Genomic DNA, 21776 nt, shown 5'->3' with positions numbered 1-21776 from the left:
TATGATGGCTAGTCGTGCTTAATGATGAGACCAGTAGCCCTGTTCTTGACTCTTGATTTTCAGACCTCTTAGGGGATAGCATCATAATCTCATGCAGGTTTGGGTTCCTGGCTGTGTTGCCACTGTGTCTTCAGAAACCTTCAAACCTTGGCGTCAGGCTTTCTAGTGGTCAGGTTTAGGTATTGCCAGCAAACTCCACAGACTCCTCTGTGGTGCCATGAGCTCCTTGTTGTAAGCCATGCTATGTGGGGCACTGTGACAGTGGGAAGAACATTGGGGATGAAAAGTTTCAGTTCTGCTACAGTTGACGTAGGAGGGAAAGCAGTTCCTATGAGACATTGCTGCCTCTCTGGTTTAGGAGGTGTGATCTGTAGACAGCCTGTCATTGGGTGCTACATGGAAGTTGGGCTCAGTTGGTTTCTTGGGTTGGCAAGTTGGAGTTCAGCAGTTGTATAATCTTCCCTTTTGGTGAAGAGGTACATCAGCTGAGGCAAAGCCTTTTCTGTCTGCATCCCAATGACTGTTTCTTAAAGCTTCCTCCAGATAGTCAGAGGGGTCACAGACATACCACATGGCTTCATCAAAAAGGCATCTGTGTACCTGGTTTCTAAGAGACTTCTCACAGTAAACATCATTGTGTTCCCCTAAGATGCAGACACCCTGTGCCAATTTGAGAGTTCAGTCAAGAGTGCTTATCTTGCTGAATTGTTTCAACTTTGAAGCCTCATATTGTCAATATCCATGCCTGAGTCTGATCTCATCTTTCTTAGCACTGTCTGATGATCCCTGACATCTCCAAGTGATGTTTTCAGGCCAGCCTGGCCACACTGAGCTATAAACTCAGATATCCAGCTTAATGTGTGATTTTTCTTCTTCTTCTTTTTTTTTTTTTTTTTTTTTTTTTTTTGCTTTGCAGCATCTCTTGAGCATCTCAAAGGTACTGCTCAAGTCTAACCTGATCTTTCCTCCCAAGTCTCCTAGGGTCCTCATCTTACACAGCAGTCCCCTGCTTCCAGTGTCTCAAGCCCAGATGCTGATGTTTTCTTTGACTAAACTCTCTTAATTATACCTTGTTATCCAGTTCTCAGTGGAGATTTTTTTGGCTTTGTCCTCAAGTATATTCAGATCCAGCCTCTCCTCGTTCATGCCCTTCCCTCCCTGACGTTTCTAAGGCTCAGCCCACATCGTGTTCCACCTGGGTGGTTACACTTGGCTCCAAATTCACCTTTGTTTCCCCACTGCGTTTTTGCACAGCAGCTAGAACATCACATTAGAAATTAAATCTCCACTTTATATTTCCAGTATGTTCTGGTTTGACTTAGAGTAAGAACTAAAGTCCTTGTAGTGGTTCCGTAGGTTCAATGAGACCTCGACCTCCTGTTCCTTTGTTGAACTCATCTCCTAGGACTATTCCTTGTACCTCCCCAGCTTCTGTAATCATCCTTGAATCTTCTGGGCAGCCTCCTGCCCCAGGGCCTTTGCACTGACTGTCTGTAATGTTTATCATCAGGGATACACATCAGTTGCATCATCTCTCACCTCATTGAGAAGTTTAAGAAAATGCCAGTTTGTTATCAAGCTCTTGTCTGGACTTCTACTTGCTTTTGCTGCTTTGTGCTTTCAGGACCATTCCGTATGTCACCAGTGTCGTGTCCCTTGCTTGCACAATCCTTCCTCCTTCTTGGTACTCTTTACTTTCTGACTGCTGTCATTTGTACTCACTTGTCGTCTCAGTTAGAATATAAATGTCCTGAGGGCAAAGAAGATGCCTCAGTTTCTTCTTTGCTGGATCCCATATGGAGTGGGTTAATGAAGGACTGACAAATGATGCAGCCTAGAAATGGGGGTGCCAGTGGACTGTGGTGCATTTCAGAAGTCTCAGCATTCCTTCTGCAGTGTATAGGATGAAGAATTATCCAAGCATCACATGGAGGTTTTTTCTATTAAGCCCCAGCAATTGTTACCACCTGAATGAACTAGGCAGAGGGCCTCACAGTTTTTCAGAATGTCACACATCATCTTTGTAGTGATGACATTGCAATCTCTTTGTGGTAATTAGTTATCTATTCTCCTGACTAGATTCCAAACTCACGGTAGGCAGCGTCACCATTGATTCCATTCTGCACTTGAAGTGAGAACCTAGACAATCTTGTACAGGGGAGTCAGTTTGGGATCTGGATAAAACATTGTTTCTATTCCCTGGAGGTTGAGGCTCCCCCTTGTGGGAGGAGATGCTGAGATACAGTTATGCTGAGACTTAAAGTACATGCTTGCAAGCATTCCTGAAGAAGTTTATGTTCAGCGTCTCATTTGCATTCCATGGCTAATTGCTCTTGGTAAAGAAAACCAGCAGGTCCCTGTTCTAATTAGCAAGGAGAGAAGAACTCTCTTGTTGGGGCAAGGGCAGGGTGGTATAGTTTACTTTACGCCCTATTCCCCTGTGGTATTATAAGTTGAATTAAGGGCTTTTGAAATGTTCTTCCAATGAGCAGTGGACCTTGTCACCCCTTTAAAATTCTTTATTGTAAGATAGGTCTTCGTTAATCTGTCCAGGCTGTGCTGTACTCACTAGAAGCCCAAGCTGACCCTGAATTTGTGATCCTCCATCTTAGCCTCCCGAGTAACTCATCATTACAGATTCATGACACTGCCCCTGCCTGTCCTGTCTGTTCACTTCTGAGCACCTCACTCTTGTTCTGAGCCAATAGTTCCTTTAGTTAAAAGGCTCCAAATACAAAGAAATGTAAAGAGATGAAATGTTCATTACCTGGACGGATCAGCACATTCTGTGTGAAAGCATACAGAATCCTGATGCGCTCTTTAAAGGGGTGCAGTTATCCCATTTAATTGAGAAGGCAGGGAAGACATAGAAAGACATGAAGGAAGAAAGAAAGGAATAGAGGAAGGAAGAAAGGAAAGAGGATGGGAGGGAGGGGAAGAAGAGGACAGGAATTTAAAGGAATCAAGCTTTCAGGAAGGTTTAATGAACTAAAGTAATTTTCCTTCTGAGTAAAATTTTACAGGCATTAAATGTTCTCACTCCACTGACTGGGCTCACAGGCGAGAGTGTCTTAGTGATTTATGAATTTGCAGATTATGCATTATCCTTTCAGAGGACAGGAATCCCCTGGGGCTTCCCGCCTGCCTTTCTGAGCTGAGCTGACTAGAGTGGCCAGGTAAAGCCAATGACTCAGACCTGCAGTCTTCTGTGTTTCCACTGGGCTCTGGCGCAATGGGCATTTTACAAAGGGGTTTAGCAACTCTGGAATCTGGATTGTCTTCCACCAGTAAAAGGTGTATCACTATTCATTGCTCTGTCTGTTATATGACATCTCCAACATGGCCATCAGACTCTAGGTAAAGTCTTAAGCCCCTTCCCCTAGAGTAAGCATGGGACAATGAGATACAGTGAATTTAGATATGGGGAAAGTTAAGAGGATTCTTAGATGCAAAGAGGCTACAGTTTCTGAGCCTGGGAATTTTGTCTCATACAGGGTATAGTGTATGAACAGGCCAGAAAGCCCCTCACTTCAACCTTGCTTAGGGTCTGGCAACCTTGCTTAGGGTCTGGGCTGGCTCCATAGTTCCAGTATAGATGATCCTGGAAGGCAGCAGGTGAAGCGGGCTCTCAATTTAACGACAGTAGAAACTGTTGCTGTTTTAGTCACTTTATCTCATGCCAGATCTAGCAGAAGACAGGAATGGATAAATGATCGAGAGAAAGGAGAATGACAGTGACATTTGTTACTGGTGTTGTGTTGTCTGTGGCTTGTGTGAGCCTCTGGGAGCATCAGCAGACATGAAAATGAAGACAGTAGATATGGGTAGGCAACCAAGAGTGTGCCAAGGCCAGCTATGCCCTTTCCTGCTCTTGTACCACACAGTGACAGATTTGCATGCATGCTTGCTTCTTTATTACAGTGTACTGTGCTCTTTGTATACAATGTACCACCCTTTTCCTTTTATAAAACATCCCCCTTAACTCACAAGGACCACACCAGGGTGTGGCTATTTTCTTCTTGTCCTTCTAGTCTATTCCATGCTTTGTTTCCTTCTCTGAGAAGGATTCCCATGCATAGCACCCGATGCATGGTTGGCCCTCTGTTCCACAGCTGGTACAGCCTGTCTCTCAGCTGTTTGCTACTCTCGGGTCTGTTCTCCCTATCCTATTCTCTATTCATTTTTATCCACTAGAAGTTAAAGAGACTTGAAGTCAGGGAGCAAGAAAGCAAGCAAAGGCCATTAAGATGTATCAAGATGCTCACCGTATCCGAAGCCCAGCATTTACAGCCCTACTGCCATGTGGAGGCTTTGCTAACTGCAGTCTCTGGATGTAACTGCTTCCTCTCCTCTGTTATCTCTACTTCTCCCTATGAGATGTTTACCATCTCATCTCTGTATTGTCATGCATTTATCATCCATCCAAGGGACCTTGAATCATGCCTGCCATGTGTGAGGCTCTGTGCTTGGCACGGGCCATGCCATGTGGCATGGGCTGAGACCTTTTTCACCTCAGAAAAGTCACAGTCTTACAGAGATGATGGGTATACATGGAAGTCACACTGACCCTAACAGAGCTGTGGGGCACGGAGGAACCGAATGATAGTCTGGGGATGTCAGGTGCCACTTTAGATGAGGTTGTCTGTGATGGTATCTTCATATATATGAGATCCGCTGCTATATTTAGACACATTTACATGAATTTCTCTCACATTTTATACACGTGAATGGATGCATACAGCTTATGAGAAGGAAGAAATGCTATTTGTTCATGAATTATTCCAATTTATTTTCATTTATTCTATTATCCAAAATCCTCCAAGGATTTTAGCCAGTTAGGTCAAAAGATACTTATTTGACAGTATGCAAGAAACCATGTCTCCTGGCAGTTTGCCTAGTTATTTTCTCCTCATACACCTCTGTTTCCTATTGTTATTGTTACATTCAGACCTTGAGCTGCTACACACACACACACACACACACACACACACACACACACACACACTATGATTTCCAGAAGTTAGCTGGTGTCTTTCCAGTTCCAAAACGTGTTCAGTAAACATTCACAGAGTCCATGAATGGATGATAAACTCCCTGAAGGTATGCAGATTTTTTTGTTCTCTCTCTCTCTCTCTCTCTCTCTCTCTCTCTCTCTCTCTCTCTCTCTCTCCCCTTTCTCTCTACCTTGAACAGGAGCCTTGCATCATTGACTACTAAATATCAGAGCAGAACTAACAAACGAGCAAGGCTGACTCTGGTCTGGTGGAACCTTGCCTCTGGCCAGCTGAGGGACAGGGATTTTGTTTCACCCTGCATGTCTGTCTCCTCATCTGCAAAATAGCAATATAATGTCTGTCCTGTCCCAAAGTTTGACCTTGGTATAAAAAACACAGTGTAGAGCTTCCTTTAATTCTTGAACCCTGATTTTCCATGTTTGTATTTAGCTTCTGTGACCATTCTTCTAGAGCACTCTATGGAGGTATAGCCATGGCTCTGTAGAACATTCAGTGTATGGATCTGGTGTCTTCCTGAGCACGTTTCTCTCTTTTTCTCTCATCTAAATGCTTGCTCAGCAGTCTGGAGCTTATTAGGTGGTTTGCTGTGTTGATGTTCAGTCTTCTCTGATAATTTCCTCTTTCCCGGAGGCTGTTGAAAGGCTCTGAATGATAAGAGATGCCAAGGACGGGAGGGCTTGTTTTCCTTTGCTCTTGATTTTGTTTGCTCACTGCAGATGTTATAAGCCTAAAGGTTACATTATCATCTCTTCATAGCTCTATTGATGCTCGTCTGTGCTGGGCTCCAAGGGAAAGGCAACTTCTAACTCTTTATATCATGTTTTGACCTTTCCTTGGAGGACACTGGTGGGACTAGTCTCTGCTTGGTTTATTAAATTACATCTATCTAAATCAAAGGAAGGACTGCACGTCCAGAGCAGGGTCTCACTGATGGAACGGGTGGCTGCATTACAGCACACAGCTGGTGGGAGACTTGTGTGTGATGGGGTCTTTCTCAAAGTTTGAGCCTCTGGCTGCCCTAGGGAGCACTCTAGATAATGCGCAGGTTCTACTGAATCCAACAATCTGGGGGTGGGGCCAGTAAATACACATTTATGGAGCCCTTTTGGCCCTCTGCATGGCTCTTAGCTCCTGCATTACTCATGGATCCCAAAGAGCACCACCCTGAAGCACTTAGTCAAATCCAATCACTGTAAAGTATCCTCCACATCTTCCATGGGTCTGGGCAGGCTGAATTCTGGGAATTTCCACCCAAAGCATCAATATTTGTCATTGCCTCAAGAGCTCTTACTGCATAAGAACCTTCAAAGTGCTGGACCTGGTTGTGAAGAGAAGAGAAGAACAAAACCTGTACCTTCAACTCACTCAGAGTCTATTGGAGAGGACAACTCATGTAATACCCAGGAACTGGCGAGAGCATGCTAAGTGGAAAATAGTGTGACTCAGTTTGAAACAAAGCAGAACTTTGGAGGAAAGAAAGCTAATAGAATAGTTCTGAGAGATCATATGAGGAGAGTGGACTCAGGTCTGTTCTCAGAGCAGCAGGCGGAAGGTTCAGAGCAACGAAAGAACAGTCAGTGGTGTAAGGATGAGGACCTAGAAAGCAGAGATGTGAGCTGCAGGATCTTAGGAAACTCAGAGGGATTCAGGTAGAGCAATCCCCCATAGACAGTGCTTAGAAAAGTAAAAAAAAAAATGGCCAAGAATATGTTTGGGGTGTGCTGTGGAGGACATTAAAATGCCAGTGTCAAGTGTCTGAGTTTGTGCTTGTGAATAGAGAACCATTAAAGGATTCTAATGAAGAAAGTATCTAAACTAGGAAAATTAATAGAACCCAGCTACAAGGAAAACAAAAAATAAAAGCTGTAAAAGACGCTGTTGGTTAGGATCCTTCAGTTAGCAGGCTCAAAGCTAAGATCTGATAAAAGGAACTCATTAGGAAAAATGCCCATGAAAGAAAGCAGGCAGGACCTGGGAGAGGTGGGTGACTCCAGGATCGAGCAGCAGTCTGATCTCATAGAGAATAGTCAAGTCAGGATAACACAAAGAAGGCTAGCTGGGGCTGCCCTGCAGTTCTGAGCAAAGTTCAGTCTATTAGTGAATATCTAAGTCAGTATGAGGCATTATGGAAGTCCCATGTCACCAAGAAAGGGGTATGCCTTGGTGTCCCTATCGCCCTTGGTCATTGACTGGAAGCAGCCCTTGGGAGGTGCAGACTTGGCAAGCAGGGAGCAGGGACTGCTGCTGCATCCCTACTGTGGTCTGCAGTCAACAGTGTGGAGGGATGGCAGCTTATGAGGCCATAACCCTGGGGAGAAGTGGAGTTATCTACCTTGATCTTGCAGATCCTGTGATGGTGACTCCAACTTCTTCCTGGTGATGTTGGTGACCTTCTTTTTACAGAAATTGTCATGGGTGGCCACAGGTGTTTATAATTTTATGCTATGACTTTGATAATGGCTACATAGGTAAAAGGAAGGATAGAAAGTACTTCGGGGTATGTGTGTGTGTTTGCGTTAATGTTCAAAAGACAGAAATTCTATGGCTCATTGAAAAGAATAGTGATAAATCCTGATACTTCCTTAATCACTGGATTTAATAAAGACTAATCCAGCTATGAACGAGAGACCAGGGCTACCAAGTGACCCTGAAATGCCATGTATTATGTATGTTACATGTTCCTTGCTCTTGTGCTGCAGTGACATATCATGTGCCTTGGAAGATTTTATAATTTCACACACATTCATACTGCATCTATAGATGAACACCCACTGTGAGAAGCCTGAGGTTTCCCGTTTTTTACGGAGAAATTGAATGTCCCAAGTCAACCTTGCATGGCGTCCTTTTGACCTATACTAGCTCATGATCTCCTTCCTTCAACGTCCTTCTTCCTTTACATAGGAGAAATGGAGATAAGGCTGATTGACCCCATGGTGTGCTGGATGAGACTAAATCTCCAAGAGAACACTTTGTTGTGAGTTAAATGCCATAAAATGTTCCATACAATGGCTGATTATTTTTCTTACATCTTAAATGGGATATCTAGAATGGGGAAAGTCCCATCCTGGAGGAAGAAATTAATTATTTCAGGGAGTGTTTAATGGCTGCTGTGCAAATGAGTTGGAGGGAGTTAAACTGTGGAATGAGAAGGAGTGGAGAAAAGCGAAATGAGATTTGTATTAAATTCAGAGAAACACAATTCTATGCAACAGGATGCGTGTATTACCCACCTGCATGTTGCTGCACATCATAAAAGTGACATGGCCCTTGGCATTCTTGTAGACAGAAGGCTGAGATTAAGCCTCTGTCCAGGCACATAATGGGGCAGATATGGAATTGTCAGATACTCAGATTCTTAGCTGGAGAAGTGGACAGATCAGACAGCCCAGACCACCTCTGGCCATACACTCATTATATCTGAGACAATTCTAGCTTTCTGGATTTCCCAACTTCAGCTGGAGTCAGGAAGAGACTCCCAGAGTCTGATGAAGTCCATTGACCTGCTTCAGCAGCAGTTGCCACATGACCGGTGTCAGGTAGCATCAGGGAACGCTGGGGACTGAGCCTGCTGCCATGCAGGTGTTTGTGTGAATAAAACACAAAATTGCTTTGAAGGAGTTGACCCAGTTCTCTTAGTCTTTCAGATCCTGTTTTGTACATCAGAGTCTTTTTGAGATCAAATGGGTGTGTGTGTGTGTGTGTGTGTGTGTGTGTGTGTGTGTATCTCTGATCTCTGGGTGGCCTCAGTAGTGAACAAAACCAGCTGGCCTGGGCCTGACCTTGCAGAAGGACAGATGTGTAGAGACCTCTGCTAGTGCTCAATTAATTCCTGTTGGCGTGTTTTATTTAAAATGCAAAGCACTGTCAGGATTAAAATAAATGCTACTAGTTACTGGGGGTGCATTAAATTAATAATTTCTTCCCCCTTGCTTGATCCTATAATACTCCTCAAATGCAGAGGATAAATACTAAGCCCTCCTCTGGGTGATACTAGATATGATGTATAACTGCTACACAAACTAAAGTCTGCTTCCCTTTCCCCCTTTGTTCCTCTTCTCTTCCCTCACTCCTACCCCTTGCAGGTCATACTGATCCTGACGAAGCTCTATGACTTCAACCTGGGGAGTGTGACTGAGAGTTCTCTGTGGAGGTAAGTGAATTAGACCATCTCAAAGCTGCCCTCGCTGCTCTGTTCAGGGACAAACGTAAGCCGAATAACCGAGCAGACTGTTTCCAAAGAAATATAGAACTTGTCTCTCCAGTGCAGCCTTCTGCTCCTTAGGACTTGCCTCCTGTGCAGCTGTCTTGGTGCTTCGTTGCTTCTGCAGGCCTGAGGTGTCTGATTCTACTTGGTGAAGCAGGGCTGGTCAGAGATAAAGGAAAAAGATTCCCTTAAGAAGCAGAGGGTCTTGACTAGGGTGACTGCTGGTGGCCCAAGGGATGCTTGCACTGGCTGTGCAATCTGGCACAGGAGTATCTCTAGCACTTGGAAGGTACTATGGTGTTCAAGAAGCCAGTGTCTATGTAGACAGAACAGATTCACCTCTGCATGGTGGCTTTCATGCTTAATCCCCTTTCCCATAGAATAATATTAAGTTTATTTTGTATTACATTGTAACATGAAATATTATAACGAGTAAACAGACCAATATCTTTTATTTTCTTTTTATCCTTCTCTCATACAATACATCCCAACCTCAGTCTCCCTGTCCCTCCACTCCTCCTAGCATCCCCACACACCCTACCTCCCTTTCCCCCATGTTTATTGTTTCTGTGTTTCCCTTAAGACAAGAATGGGCCTCCAGTACTGCCCTTGGAAGACAGCACAACAAAGTGCAGTAAGGCTAGGCATAAACCCTCATATCAAGGCTGGACAAGACAGCCCAGTAGGAGGAGGAGGATCCTAAGAGCAGACAAAAGAATCAGAGACAGCCCCTTCCTCATACTGTAAGGAGTTCCATAAAATCCCCAAGCTAAATACGCAGAGCGTGCATGCAGACGCCATGATTGCTGCTTCTGTCTCCATGAGCCCCAGTGAGCCCTGCTTCATTGATTCTGAGGGCAACTTGATGACGGTCTTGGGGGACATGGGGCATGGCGGAGAAGGGCTGGGAGCATATGAGGAGTCTGACTTTAGCTTTGATGCTAGGGGTTCCTCTGGACAAGGAACCCTTAGGCCTCCCTTCATGCCCTGCATACTCATAATCATGCCACATGCAGTCACACACCGGCAACAGCAGGCATTATCCGTTGCTGTGACTTAGTGCCCTGTGCTGTGTGCCCACTGCTGCAGGCCCGGGACACGTGAATTTCCTTTCATTTTCTCTGTATCGTGTCAACACTGGGGAGGACACTTCCAAATACAGAGGCTTCTTATCTGCCTGCTGCAGCACCCAGAGTGCCATGTCCTGAGGGTTTCCTGGGGTCTTGTTTCGGGGAGCCTGGAGTGTGAGATGTCTCATGATCTGTCAGCAGGCTTGTTGAAGGCTAGTTGGAGCAGATCTCACTGAAAAGGGAGTCAGTTAATAAGTTAAAGTTTTGGGGCCAGCTTATCAGATGGCAGGGCCTGCCTCCGTTTGAATAGGTGGTACCGAATTCTGCTGTTCAGTGAAAGTTGGCCGAGGTGTAAGTTATTTCCACCTCGAGCCGCTGAGAGCTAGAAGAATTCTACTCACGCAGTTCTGCCTGGGAATTAGAGCTCAGAAGCCTTTCCTAAAGCCCCCAAACAGAGATGCTGCACGATACCATAAGCCTCACTCCTGTGCAGTCGGTTTGGTCCAATCATGAAAGCAGTCAGTAAATCCCAGCCTTAGGTTTGGAAACACCTATGCTCGACACTCTGTGTTTTCGAAAAGGTTTGGCTGGTTCCACGAATGGCCCAGCAAATCCCGAGGACGTGGCCCAGGTGCTTGATGACACACAGTCTCTGAAGTACTGCAGTGTTCCCTGAGGTAAGAGCAGCTAAGTGCTATAGTGGATGCGACATACTCCAGGAACCCTTACGTCCAATGGCTAGAGTTCAAGTGTGGGTTTGTGTACTGAGCTAACTCTGGACCTCAACCTTTGGGTGCTTGACTTAGCTTCTGTGCATTAGTTTCCTGGGGCTGCCACAACAAATGTCCCCACATGGGTGGCTTAAAGCCGAAGACCCTTATTCTCTCTGTTCTGTAGTCCAGAAGCCCCAGTTTAAGGTAGTATTAGGGTTTCACTCCACCCTGGAAACTCTAGCTTTAGGGAGAAAAAGTTCCTCACATTTTTCAGAGTTTGGAGGCTGCTCACAGACCTCATAAATGCATCCCTCCAATCCTGCCGTCATCTTCACCTGAGGATCTCTCTTGTGTCAAGGCTCCCTCCCTGACCATGCCTTTGTCCTTAGATCAAGGCCTCTACTCGGATGATATGGGGTGACTTTATTTTATGACCCATGGTGGCATTCCCAAAGATGCTTCTTGAAAAAGATAGAGTGTAAGGACCAGCACTGGGTCCATGTTCTATCATAATCCACCATCCAATGCCACAGCGATCTCTAAGGTGCAGTGTCTTTGCACAGATGCTTCAGAGAGGACACCTGTGCCCCTGGTAGGCTTTGCTTGCGTCCCCCAATCACAAGCACCACATAGTTCCCTGGAGTGACTCTGCCCATCCCATCCTAGGTTTACAGTTCCAGTGCTCAGAGAATCCTTCTTTCCCTCCCCTCTCTGATTACAAGGCCCTCATCTGGGAGTCTTTCCTCTAGAATTTCCCATTTCATTGCCTGGCTATCTTCCCCTTTTCAGTATTTAATCACTATTTGGCATGTTAAATATTTACTTATTGATTTATTTATTGCCTACAGACAACCACTAATGTCTAGGCTTTAGAGAGAGGAAGGCTTGTTTATTTTATTTATTTTTTTTTAAATTTCCACCTAATGCTGTGCCCCCAGCATCTAGAGGAGGATCTGGCACTCAAGAGGTGTTTAATACATGTTTGCTCAAGGAATGAATTAGTGGGTGACTTGTAAGGATTAAAAGATAATGTAAAACCACTGAGGACAATAACTGGTATGCAATAGAAAGTGTTCACTCTGTTGTCATTATTAATGATTATTAGAGCCCTATGTGTTTGTACAGAGTTTCATTTTCATTATTGACTTTGCATTGAGGGATCCATTGCTGTAGGGTCTCGTGTGAGGGAACTCTTAGGCCATTGCAGGGTATTTTGTGTGTCCTTTAGTAATTAGTAGTGACCTTAAGGATGAAGACAGGAGTTATGGAGGGAGGAGAGTGTCCAGAATGTTGCTCCTTGGGCTTTCTGGGAGAAATCAGAGTATTTATGTGTACCTTGTTAAAGATAGCTTTTATGGGAAAGCTTTGCTGGTCTATAGGTGAGGAGAGAACCAAGCAAGAGGCAAAGAGCGAGATGGGATGGCATGGGGACCCATCCAGTTGTCCAAAGGTTTGTTCTTCCAGTACAGTTAACAGAGAATGTATTCCATGTGTTGTGATGTGATATTCTGCAGATTTGTAGAGATTTATGGGCTTTGCCTGTGGATACATACCAGATAAGGATGTGTTTTTGGATTGGATTTCAGGGTTTTCACATGTTGATACAACCCGCCTTGGAAATTCAGTTCTAGAATGTGAACGAAGAGGATGCCATTCCTAAATTTTGTGGGCTTTCCTAGTTTTCTTTTTCTTTCTTTCTTTCTTTCTTTCTTTCTTTCTTTCTTTCTTTCTTTCTTTCTTTCTTTCTTTCTTTCTTTCTCTCTCTCTTTCTTTCTTTCTTCCTTCCTTCCTTCCTTCCTTCCTTCCTTCCTTCCTTCCTTCCTTCTCCTTCTCCTTCTCCTTCTCCTTCCTCCTCCTCCTCCTCCTCCTCCTCCTCCTCCTCCTCCTCCTCCTCCTCCTCCTCCTCCTCCTCCTCCTCCTCCTCCTCCTCCTCCTCCTCCTCCTCCTCCTCCTTCTTCTTCTTCTTCTTCTTCTTCTTCTTCTTCTTCTTCTTCTTCTTCTCCTTCTCCTTCTCCTTCTCCTTCTCCTTCTCCTTCTCCTTCTCCTTCTTCTCCCTCTCCTTCTTGTTGACTTTTTTATTGGATAGTTTCTTTATTTACATTTCAAATGTTATCCCCTTTCCTGGTTCCCCACCCCCACCCCTGGGAACCTCCTATCCCACCCCCTCCCCTGCTTCTATGAGGGTGTTCCCCCACTCACCTGCTCCTGCCTCCCCACCCAGGCATTCCCCTACACTGGGGTATCAAGTCTTTCCAGGACCAAGAGCCCCTCCTCCCACTGATGCCTGACAAGGCCATCCTCTGCTCCATATGCAGCTGGAGCCATGAGTCCCTCCATGTGTACTCTTTGGTTGGTGGTTTAGTCCCTGGGAGCTCTGGTGTATCTGGTTGGTTGTTATTCTTCCTATGGGGTTGCAAACCCCTTCAGCTCCTTCAGTCCTTTTTCTAACTCTTCCATTGAGGACCCCGTGCTCAGTCCAATGGTTGGCTGTGAGCCTGTATTTGTCAGGCTCTGCCAGAGCCTCTCAGGAGACAGCTATATCAGGCTCCTGTCAGCATGCACTTGTTGGCATCCACAGTAGTGTCTGGGTTTGGTGACTATATATGGGATGGATCCCCAGTGGGGGATTTCCTGGTTTTCTGGGGCCATTGAAGACTTCAAACATTTTACTGTCTTCTTCACTTGTTCCCAGGCTCCTTTGGTTCTCACTGTCTTTTCCTATATAGAGTTTACAGTTAAATGACTTACTTTACCATTAGAGCCCAAAGCACTCTGACTTTCCTCCATAACCAATGGACTGATAAAAAGAAACTCAATCAAACACACACTCTTTTAGCTTCCTCCTTTGGCTTAGTATACTTAACCATATTAAACGTGAACTTGGTGAGTTTGTAGGTGATGGAGAAGCCCTGGGGTAACAGATGTATTGATGGGTGATACCCTTTGCCAGATTTCAGTGTGATGGGGTGGTTTGCTCCCACTGGAGTAATAATTTAGAGGGCCTCTACCTCTAAAAAAAATAAAAGATTGAAAGGATCCATGTCCTCATGTCCTCATGGGATTCCTTCTGCAGTTCTTTGGTATTGTTATGCTAGGGGCAGAAATAGTTCTTCTCTGCTAACACAGAGATGGCTGTGTAAAGCTGTCATTTATTACAAATGCCTGATGACCTCAAAGAACAAGCACATATCAGAGTTTAAGTGCAAAGAATCAATGACTAGGGACTGATTTTCTCTTTCTTTCTTTCTTTCTTTCTTTCTTTCTTTCTTTCTTTCTTTCTTTCTTTCTTTCTTTCTTTCTTTCTTCCTTCCTTCCTTCCTTCCTTCCTTCCTTCCTTCCTTCCTTCCTTCCTTCTTTCCTTCCTTTCTCTTTTTTTTGAGACACAGTGCTCCCCCTGAAAGGTCTGGGTCATGAGACTGTGCTGAGGAACTTTCCTGGATGGTGCTAGGAGATTCTTTTTCAATGTTGTTGTCCTAAGAGGAAATCTCCACTTGAGAGACAACTTTCCTATACCACCTGTCTTCCACATTCTCAACTAGTTTGGGGTACAGAGACTTTCTGTGTAATGCACATGTGGCAATGCCTTTGTGACATCTCTTTGTGCCTCTGCACATATGGGTACCCTTGCCTCATTAAGTTGTTGTTCAGAGAAGTCAAACACTCATAAGACTAGTTAGTCCACTGCTGGAGTTTGAAGTTTTTGGTTCTAAATATGTGTCCTGCTCAAGAGTTGTGTTTTGACTGACAGATGGCACATTGGATTTGTCCATCCTCAGTGTAGTCTCTGACAAAGGTTCCTGAGTGTTTAGCCTCAGACATACATACAAGGCATGAGTGAGGTTCTCATACATGTGAGATCTCCAAAAGCCTGGGGTCACCACAATTGTGGTTTGTTCATAGAAGCTTTCTTCTGGGTATCATGTTAGGGGTTCCCAGAGTTTACATGAATCTGTAGCTATCTAGGCATAAAAGAGCCAAGAAATAATGAATGAATGAATAAATAAATATCCCTTAAACATTTGATGGACATTTGATCTTCCTCTTTCTCCTCTCTCGCTTCATTTCAGCTACTCCCTTGCAGAATGGGAGCCATTCTCTTCATAGAAAAGCTCTTAGAGTACAGGCTTTCCTCCTGAGAGTCTGCCTTCTGAGTACCTGGGACAGTGTGAGGATTCCCAGTTAGGATGCTTATGGAAGGAGCCTGCTTACCTACCAGGCACATCCTGCTGGAGACCTGGATGTTGCTGCCTGGGATGACCCCTCTCTGTTCATGCTCAGCCTTGCACTGTTATACTTCACTGATGCTATCCTCAGACTATGAGCTTCTCTGATCCTGGACTACGTGCCTTAGGTGTTTCTGGGTTTTCCATGCATAAATATTTAAATTGCATCTTATAAAGGCTTAGAGATCCAAGTGGAGCTTCCAGGAGCCTCTAGCCAAGCCTCACCCCAACTCCTCCTCACTGCCCCCTTCTGTGTATTGAGTTGTCTTATTCTCTTGCCTCTTGGGAATCCGTGGCTTTTCATCTGCTTCGCAAGCAGTTGTCTGAACCATTTATTTCCTCTCTAATTGTTCTGTCAGTGACCTTTCTCAGGGATGCTGCTTTTTAAATATAAAATGGAGACCTTTTGGATTTATTAATTTTCTGTTTGCCAAGAAAACCCTGACGATAATTGCTAAGACTTCCCAGAAGTTATTAGTTTACAAATTTTAATGACACTCATGATTTATTTATATGCTTCCCTCCTTCTGCAGCTGCTCACCCAATTCCTTGGTGGAATTCCCACTGAATCTTGGTGAATTAATGGAAACAAAACTGCAGATTGGAATGACATATTTTTTCCACTAGGCTGTTAATTAAAAGCTTTCTGTCTTATTCATTAGGATCTTTCACATGTGAGGTTCCAAAGGCTGGGCTGTTGTAGGATGTGAAATCCTCTCTATAGAACTGGGACCTTTCCCTGTTTGCTCTCAGTGGTAATGATTAAGTCCTTGAATGGGTCACAGAATATTCAGGTGAGCAGGTATCAACTGTGCAACCCTTGTATAAGTAGCCCTAAGTACATTGCAAGGACTGGCAGAATGAGGGTTTAGTTTGGTTGAAAGATGTTTGTACATAGGGGACTGAAGCAGGTGTATGCAAGAATACGTGCATATCCATGAGATATACTGTCTCACCTAATGAGCTGCTCTGCTCTATGGGTCCTTACATTTCCCTGCACCCCTTCTATACTCTTGAAACAGTGTAGAACCATTGGAGGGATGAATTTAAGAAAAGATTGGTATGATACATATGTTAGTTTGCTAGAATTTATTTAAAAGTGTGTTTGTTTGTGTGATGTGTGCATATATTCATAGTGTGTGTGTGTGTGTGAGAGAGAGAGAGAGAGAGAGAGAGAGAGAGAGAGAGTTTGTTGCTCACTCATGCAGACTCCTGTGGAGACAAAGACAAGTAAGAGATGATGTCAGGATATGTGTGTTGGGGATCTGAACACAGGTGTATTTTACCCAAAAACCCATCTCCTCAGCCTCTTAAATTTTTACGTTGGCATACACAGTGATGTGTTTCATTGTGGTATTTGCATATGTATATATGTATATGTGTATATGTGTATATGTGTATATGTGTATATGTGTATATGTGTATATGTGTATATGTGTATATGTGTATATGTGTATATGTGTATATGTGTATATGTGTGTATGTGTGTATGTGTGTATATGTGTATATGTGTATATGTGTATATGTGTATATGTGTGTATGTGTGTATGTGTGTATATGTGTATATGTGTATATGTGTATATGTGTATATGTGTATATGTGTATATATATATGTATGTATACACACATGTGCACGCACACACATACATCTATACACACACATGCATATATATATATATATATATATATATATATATATATATATATATGCATGTGTGTGTGTGTATGTGTGTGTTTATACTTTGTTCTGTGCATACCCTTTTCCTGGGCCTCTCTGGGCCTCTCTTGATGAGATTCTTCCTTCCCATCAACAGTGCTCTCTTCCTCTTGCATAATCCTTGAGATGATCCTTGGCTTCTCCTCCTCCCTTGCCATACTTTACTTTCTACATTCTTGAACTACACGAACATCTCCACGTCCACACCACCACACATGCACACAATACACATATTTGTCTGTGCATATATTTACATACTTATCCATGTATACATATATATATACACATACACACACACACACATATATATATATATATATGTACACACATATATATGAATATATATATATATATATATATATATATATATATATATATGTAAACACACTTAGGTCTTGATTCACATATGAGGGAATAGAGGCAGTTTTTATCTTTATGTGTTTGGCTCATTCCACTTGACATCTACTTTCCCATTCAAGTCATGATTTCAGATTTCTTTATGGTTGACTAAGATTCCATGATGAATGTATACCACATTTAAAATCCATTCACAAAAATCTGTTAATGAACATCTAGACTGGTTCCATTTCTTCCTTGTCATGAATAGCAGTAAGCATGCATGTGCAGGTATGCCTGTCACATGTTGACTTTGTCACATGTGGACTTACAGTCTCTTGGATACACACCCAGAAGTGGTACAATTGAGTGACATCCCAGTTGCATTTTTAGTGGGTCTGAGGAACTTCCAAGGTGACTTCTGTCATGGCTGCAGCTGCGTGAATCCTCACCACTGGTGTGTAAGAGTTCTGCATTCCCCACATCCTTGCCAGGAACACTTTCCTGCTGAATAAAAGCACAACTTTCTGCTTCTGCACCATTGAGCCTCTTTAGAGAGAAATGTGTCCCTTCCTGTTGTCAGTAGAGGAGCACTTGCAGGATTTTCAATAGATTCTCAGGTCACCTCTGAGAAATACGCACAAAAAACTGCAGTCACAAATAAATATTTGCCTATAGCTTATGCTGTCTTCCTATGTGCTTTAAAATATCTTTAGGTAGCTTATGGCACCTCAGAGAATATAAATGCTATGGTTAGGCTATATTATCTAGGGAATACTGATAATAAATGGGCTGGTATTTAGTCTATTTTTAATATTGTTTTGGGGTTGGGTTAAAGCTTGGACGTAAACCTGCAGGTATGGAGGGCAGGCTTTATTTCACTTAGCTTTTCTGGAGCTATTTAGAACATACGGACTGAATGCACAACTCTGTCAATCAGGTCAATGTTTGATGAAATGGTCATGATTTGCCCATGAACTCTAAACCCAGATGCTCCCACCAAGATCTAGGTGAGGCAGCGCTGCAAACTTTAAGAGAAAAACTCCAGACTTGCAGAGGCGTATCCATGGTCACCTGACAGAGGATATTCGGAGTCTTCTTTGGGTACTTGACTGTTTTGGACAATGAAGGCTACTGTGTTTCTTGGTTTGGATATGGTGGCAGGGGTTGTAATGTTAGTTGTGACAGTGACCGTGATGATCTTGGGTACAAGATGCAAGGACTGATTTCCAGCTCCCTCAACTAAGTGTCTTGTAGAGCCGTTTTTATTTTCTTTGAAGCAACTTTAGGGGCCGCTACATTTATTGAAGAGGTTGGCTATTCCTCACAAAAATAACATGGAAGGCAGAGGGGGGACCATGTACCACTCTCTAATGTAGTATAGAATGTGTTACAAAAATTAAAAAGGATAAGGTAGATTCCTGGCCCCATTCATGGGATTCCAGTGCAGTGAACATGACTCATGCACTGACATTTGTGAGTTTAGAGTCCCTCTTGTTCGTTCTGATTTCCAGGTAAGGCTGGAAAATGCTGAGGTCTAAGCAAGGGTGGGTATAAGGACTGTCTCTGTTACTATTTAATATGCATACTGTCCTGTTACATCTGAAGGGCAGACTCTTTCAGCTCTTGAGTCTATAGGTACTGACATCCGGGGCTGTCAAATATTAAGCCCAGACAAAAATTTATGATGCTCATTGGTTCCTTTCCTGAGTTAGCATCACCAGTCCTGCATGCAGCCACTCTCACCTGCCTTAAGATGCCTGCTGGTTAAGTTTTAATCCGAGTGTTAACAGCCTAACACACCCTGTTAACTTGCTGCTCACTCGTGGATACTAGCCAGTTGGCAGGCATTAGCCAGAACACCTGTCCAAACTATTTAGCTTAGATTCAATAAACAAAGAGGACACCGTTCAGTCCATGGAAGCATTTGTTCTAGATTACAGAAGAGAGGAGTTTGCTCTGAGTCTTAGATCACCAGATATCTACCTTTACCGGGGAATTGAGGCCAGAGAACACTGGGGAGGTAGATCTGGACTATGGGTTTAATGTCATTCCCCATATTAGGAGAAAAAAACCCATATTTTTATGGCCTGTTTTGCTTCCTTCCACTAGCCAGTACCCTAGCATGCCTATTTTTGATTTATGCCCAATGATGAATGTATGGGCTATGTCTGTTGATCTATGTCCAATGCTGCATGTGTGGACTGTGTCTGTTGATTCGCATCTAATGTTGAATGTATGGACTGTGTTGATTTGTGTCCAGTGCTGCCTTATAGACTGTGTCTGGACCTTGTCATTTTATGTTGCTTTCCTTCCTCTGCATTTGCAGTGCCCCTTTATCACAACCACAACTAAGCCCAGCATTTGAAGAAGGGGTGCAGAGTGCTTCTTTTCCCTTTCTACAGCCTGGGCTCCCTCTCGTTTTCTCAGCAGTAGATTCATTAGCCTCCTAATGAAGTTAATAAGTGAGCAGACCAAACAGTCCCTTCTAAAATAGCATTTATAAATGGATGCTCTTCCCTACTCTCAAAGGTAGGCTTTCATTTATTTCCCTGCCAGATGTCCACATGTGTAAAACTATGATAGGTGGGCTCTTGGAAAGTGGTTTAAAGCCAAGAATGGGAAAAAGAGTTAAATTCACAGAGAGCCTATCTATTTTCACATTTATAGGAGAGTAGATTTTATACACCCCATTCCTGCTTATATATATAATGACTATAAAGATTAGATAGTCAGGCTTTCATTGTTACCCTCCCATCGTTCAGTGGCCAATTACTTTATTGGACATAGAAGTTCACGCCATTAGGAGACTTCTGGCAGCTTCACCATAAAGATCACTGCCCCAGACACAATAAATTGATAAGTGGCAGCTACACTCTGTCACATGTCAGTGAGATTTCTTTATAGGAATCTCTAAGCTTTCAGGGGAAACATTTCACATCTCTCTGCTGCTACCAACCATAATGTCCAAGTCGAAGCTAAAGTTAAGTCTTAAAATGCAATACAATTATCTTTTAAAATGTTCTCTTTCAACGAATCCCTCAAATTTGAATTCTCATCACATTTATGGCAGGAAGGAGTGTGAGATCCATCTAATTGAATATTCCATTTCATAGACGGATAGACAGAGGCTGTGAGGGAATTGGCAGTGAGTGACTTCAGAGCTGGGACCTAAAACCAAGTCTTCAGTGCCCTGTGACTCTGTTTATTCTTGATGTGGTATTAACCATCATGCCTGGCCCTTTCTGCTTGTGTTTCAGAAGATATCTTTGGATAAGAGATTCTTTGGGGACCAGAATCTGGTTTCCTTGGATGTTTGTCTGAATGATTTTCACTTTAGGTGAATCATGAGAATCACCTGGGAAATTTAAGAAAAGTCAGTTTCCTGGGCTTCTTTCCAAACCCAATGAATTGATTTCTGGGGCCAAGGTCTAGGAACCCACAGTTTCAGAGAGCTCTCTTCTTAATTAGTCATTGACCTAAGAGGCTTCCTGGCCATCTTGGCATCTATAAGATTCATGGGAATTTGTTCTGGAGAACCTTTCCCCTGGCTTGTCAGCTTCCCTGTGCCCATTTTCCCTACGTCTGGCTCAGAGTGACAAGCGCAGAGACTTCCAGAAGCCCACAGTTGCACCTTCATCATTATAAATGACAACCATTAATAATTGCAATGGGCTCTGGCACTTACTAATTAGACCCCATTCTGTCAGCATCAGGCCTGTCTGATTGGGCAATTAACATTGATCTTGGAGAGCACTGACACAAGAGGCTAGTTGCCGGCCTTGACTCCTTCTTTGAGGTAAACCTTATGAAGGTAAGTTGGCAGCTGGGGAGTCTTAGTCTCCATGGGGAATCAGGTGACATTGAAAAGGCTTTCTTATAACAGACAGAAAAAAAAACCACCCCAACTTGAGTTACATGGTGTATTTGTTAGAAGGCATGTAAGACAGCTCGACATTTGGAAGAAGAAAGAAATGAAGCAAAGCCTCCCAGATGGGAAAGTTTTAGGTTCCTCAAGGTGCCACAGTTGCGGGGCATCCTCAAGGTGCCACAGTTGCAGAGCACACTGGCTTTACTTTCTGTTGAACTGCTGTCAGGTGCCTTCTCTGTGGATTATGTACTTACACAGAGACCCAAAGGGACCAGTTGGGTTAAATAGGTGAAGCTGAGATGGTCTAGGAGGATAGGATTTTCCAGACCTGCCCTGACTCTCCTGTCTGTCTCTGCATAACAGAATAGGAACCACCTCCAGGGAGCAGTTCTTCAGAACACAGCCCTCAAGAGATGCTACGTTTCCTCCTGGACTCCTGTATAGAAGTGGCATCAAATATACCCAGTCTGTTGCTTCCCTGTGTACCTACTGGTTGACTTTAGATAATGCTTTGGTTTTGCTAAGTTTCTCCTGAAGGGCAATGAGTTAAAGCCTCGCTGTTTGGTATGTCGCACTTTGAGGGGATGATGGAACCTTTAAGAAGGAGTCTGTAGGTTTCAGTGGCAG

General features: G+C 43.6%; 1 protein-coding gene across 1 annotated transcript in view; it reads left to right on the top strand.

Moving 5' to 3' along the window:
• Sorcs3 (sortilin related VPS10 domain containing receptor 3) overlaps window positions 1-21776 on the top strand; it is a 596124-nt gene that overhangs the window by 180321 nt on the left and 394027 nt on the right. Inside the window, exon 2 of the mRNA XM_021151815.3 lies at window positions 9098-9165. Coding sequence (XP_021007474.1) covers window positions 9098-9165 — 68 coding nt within the window. The remainder of the gene's footprint in view (window positions 1-9097; window positions 9166-21776) is intronic.

Source organism: Mus caroli, unplaced genomic scaffold, assembly GCF_978045245.1.
Source record: "Mus caroli unplaced genomic scaffold, Mus_caroli_1 scaffold_20, whole genome shotgun sequence".
NCBI classification, from domain to species: Eukaryota; Metazoa; Chordata; class Mammalia; order Rodentia; family Muridae; genus Mus; species Mus caroli.
Note: the sequence above shows the minus strand (reverse complement) of the source record. Positions and strands in the feature narration are given on the sequence as shown.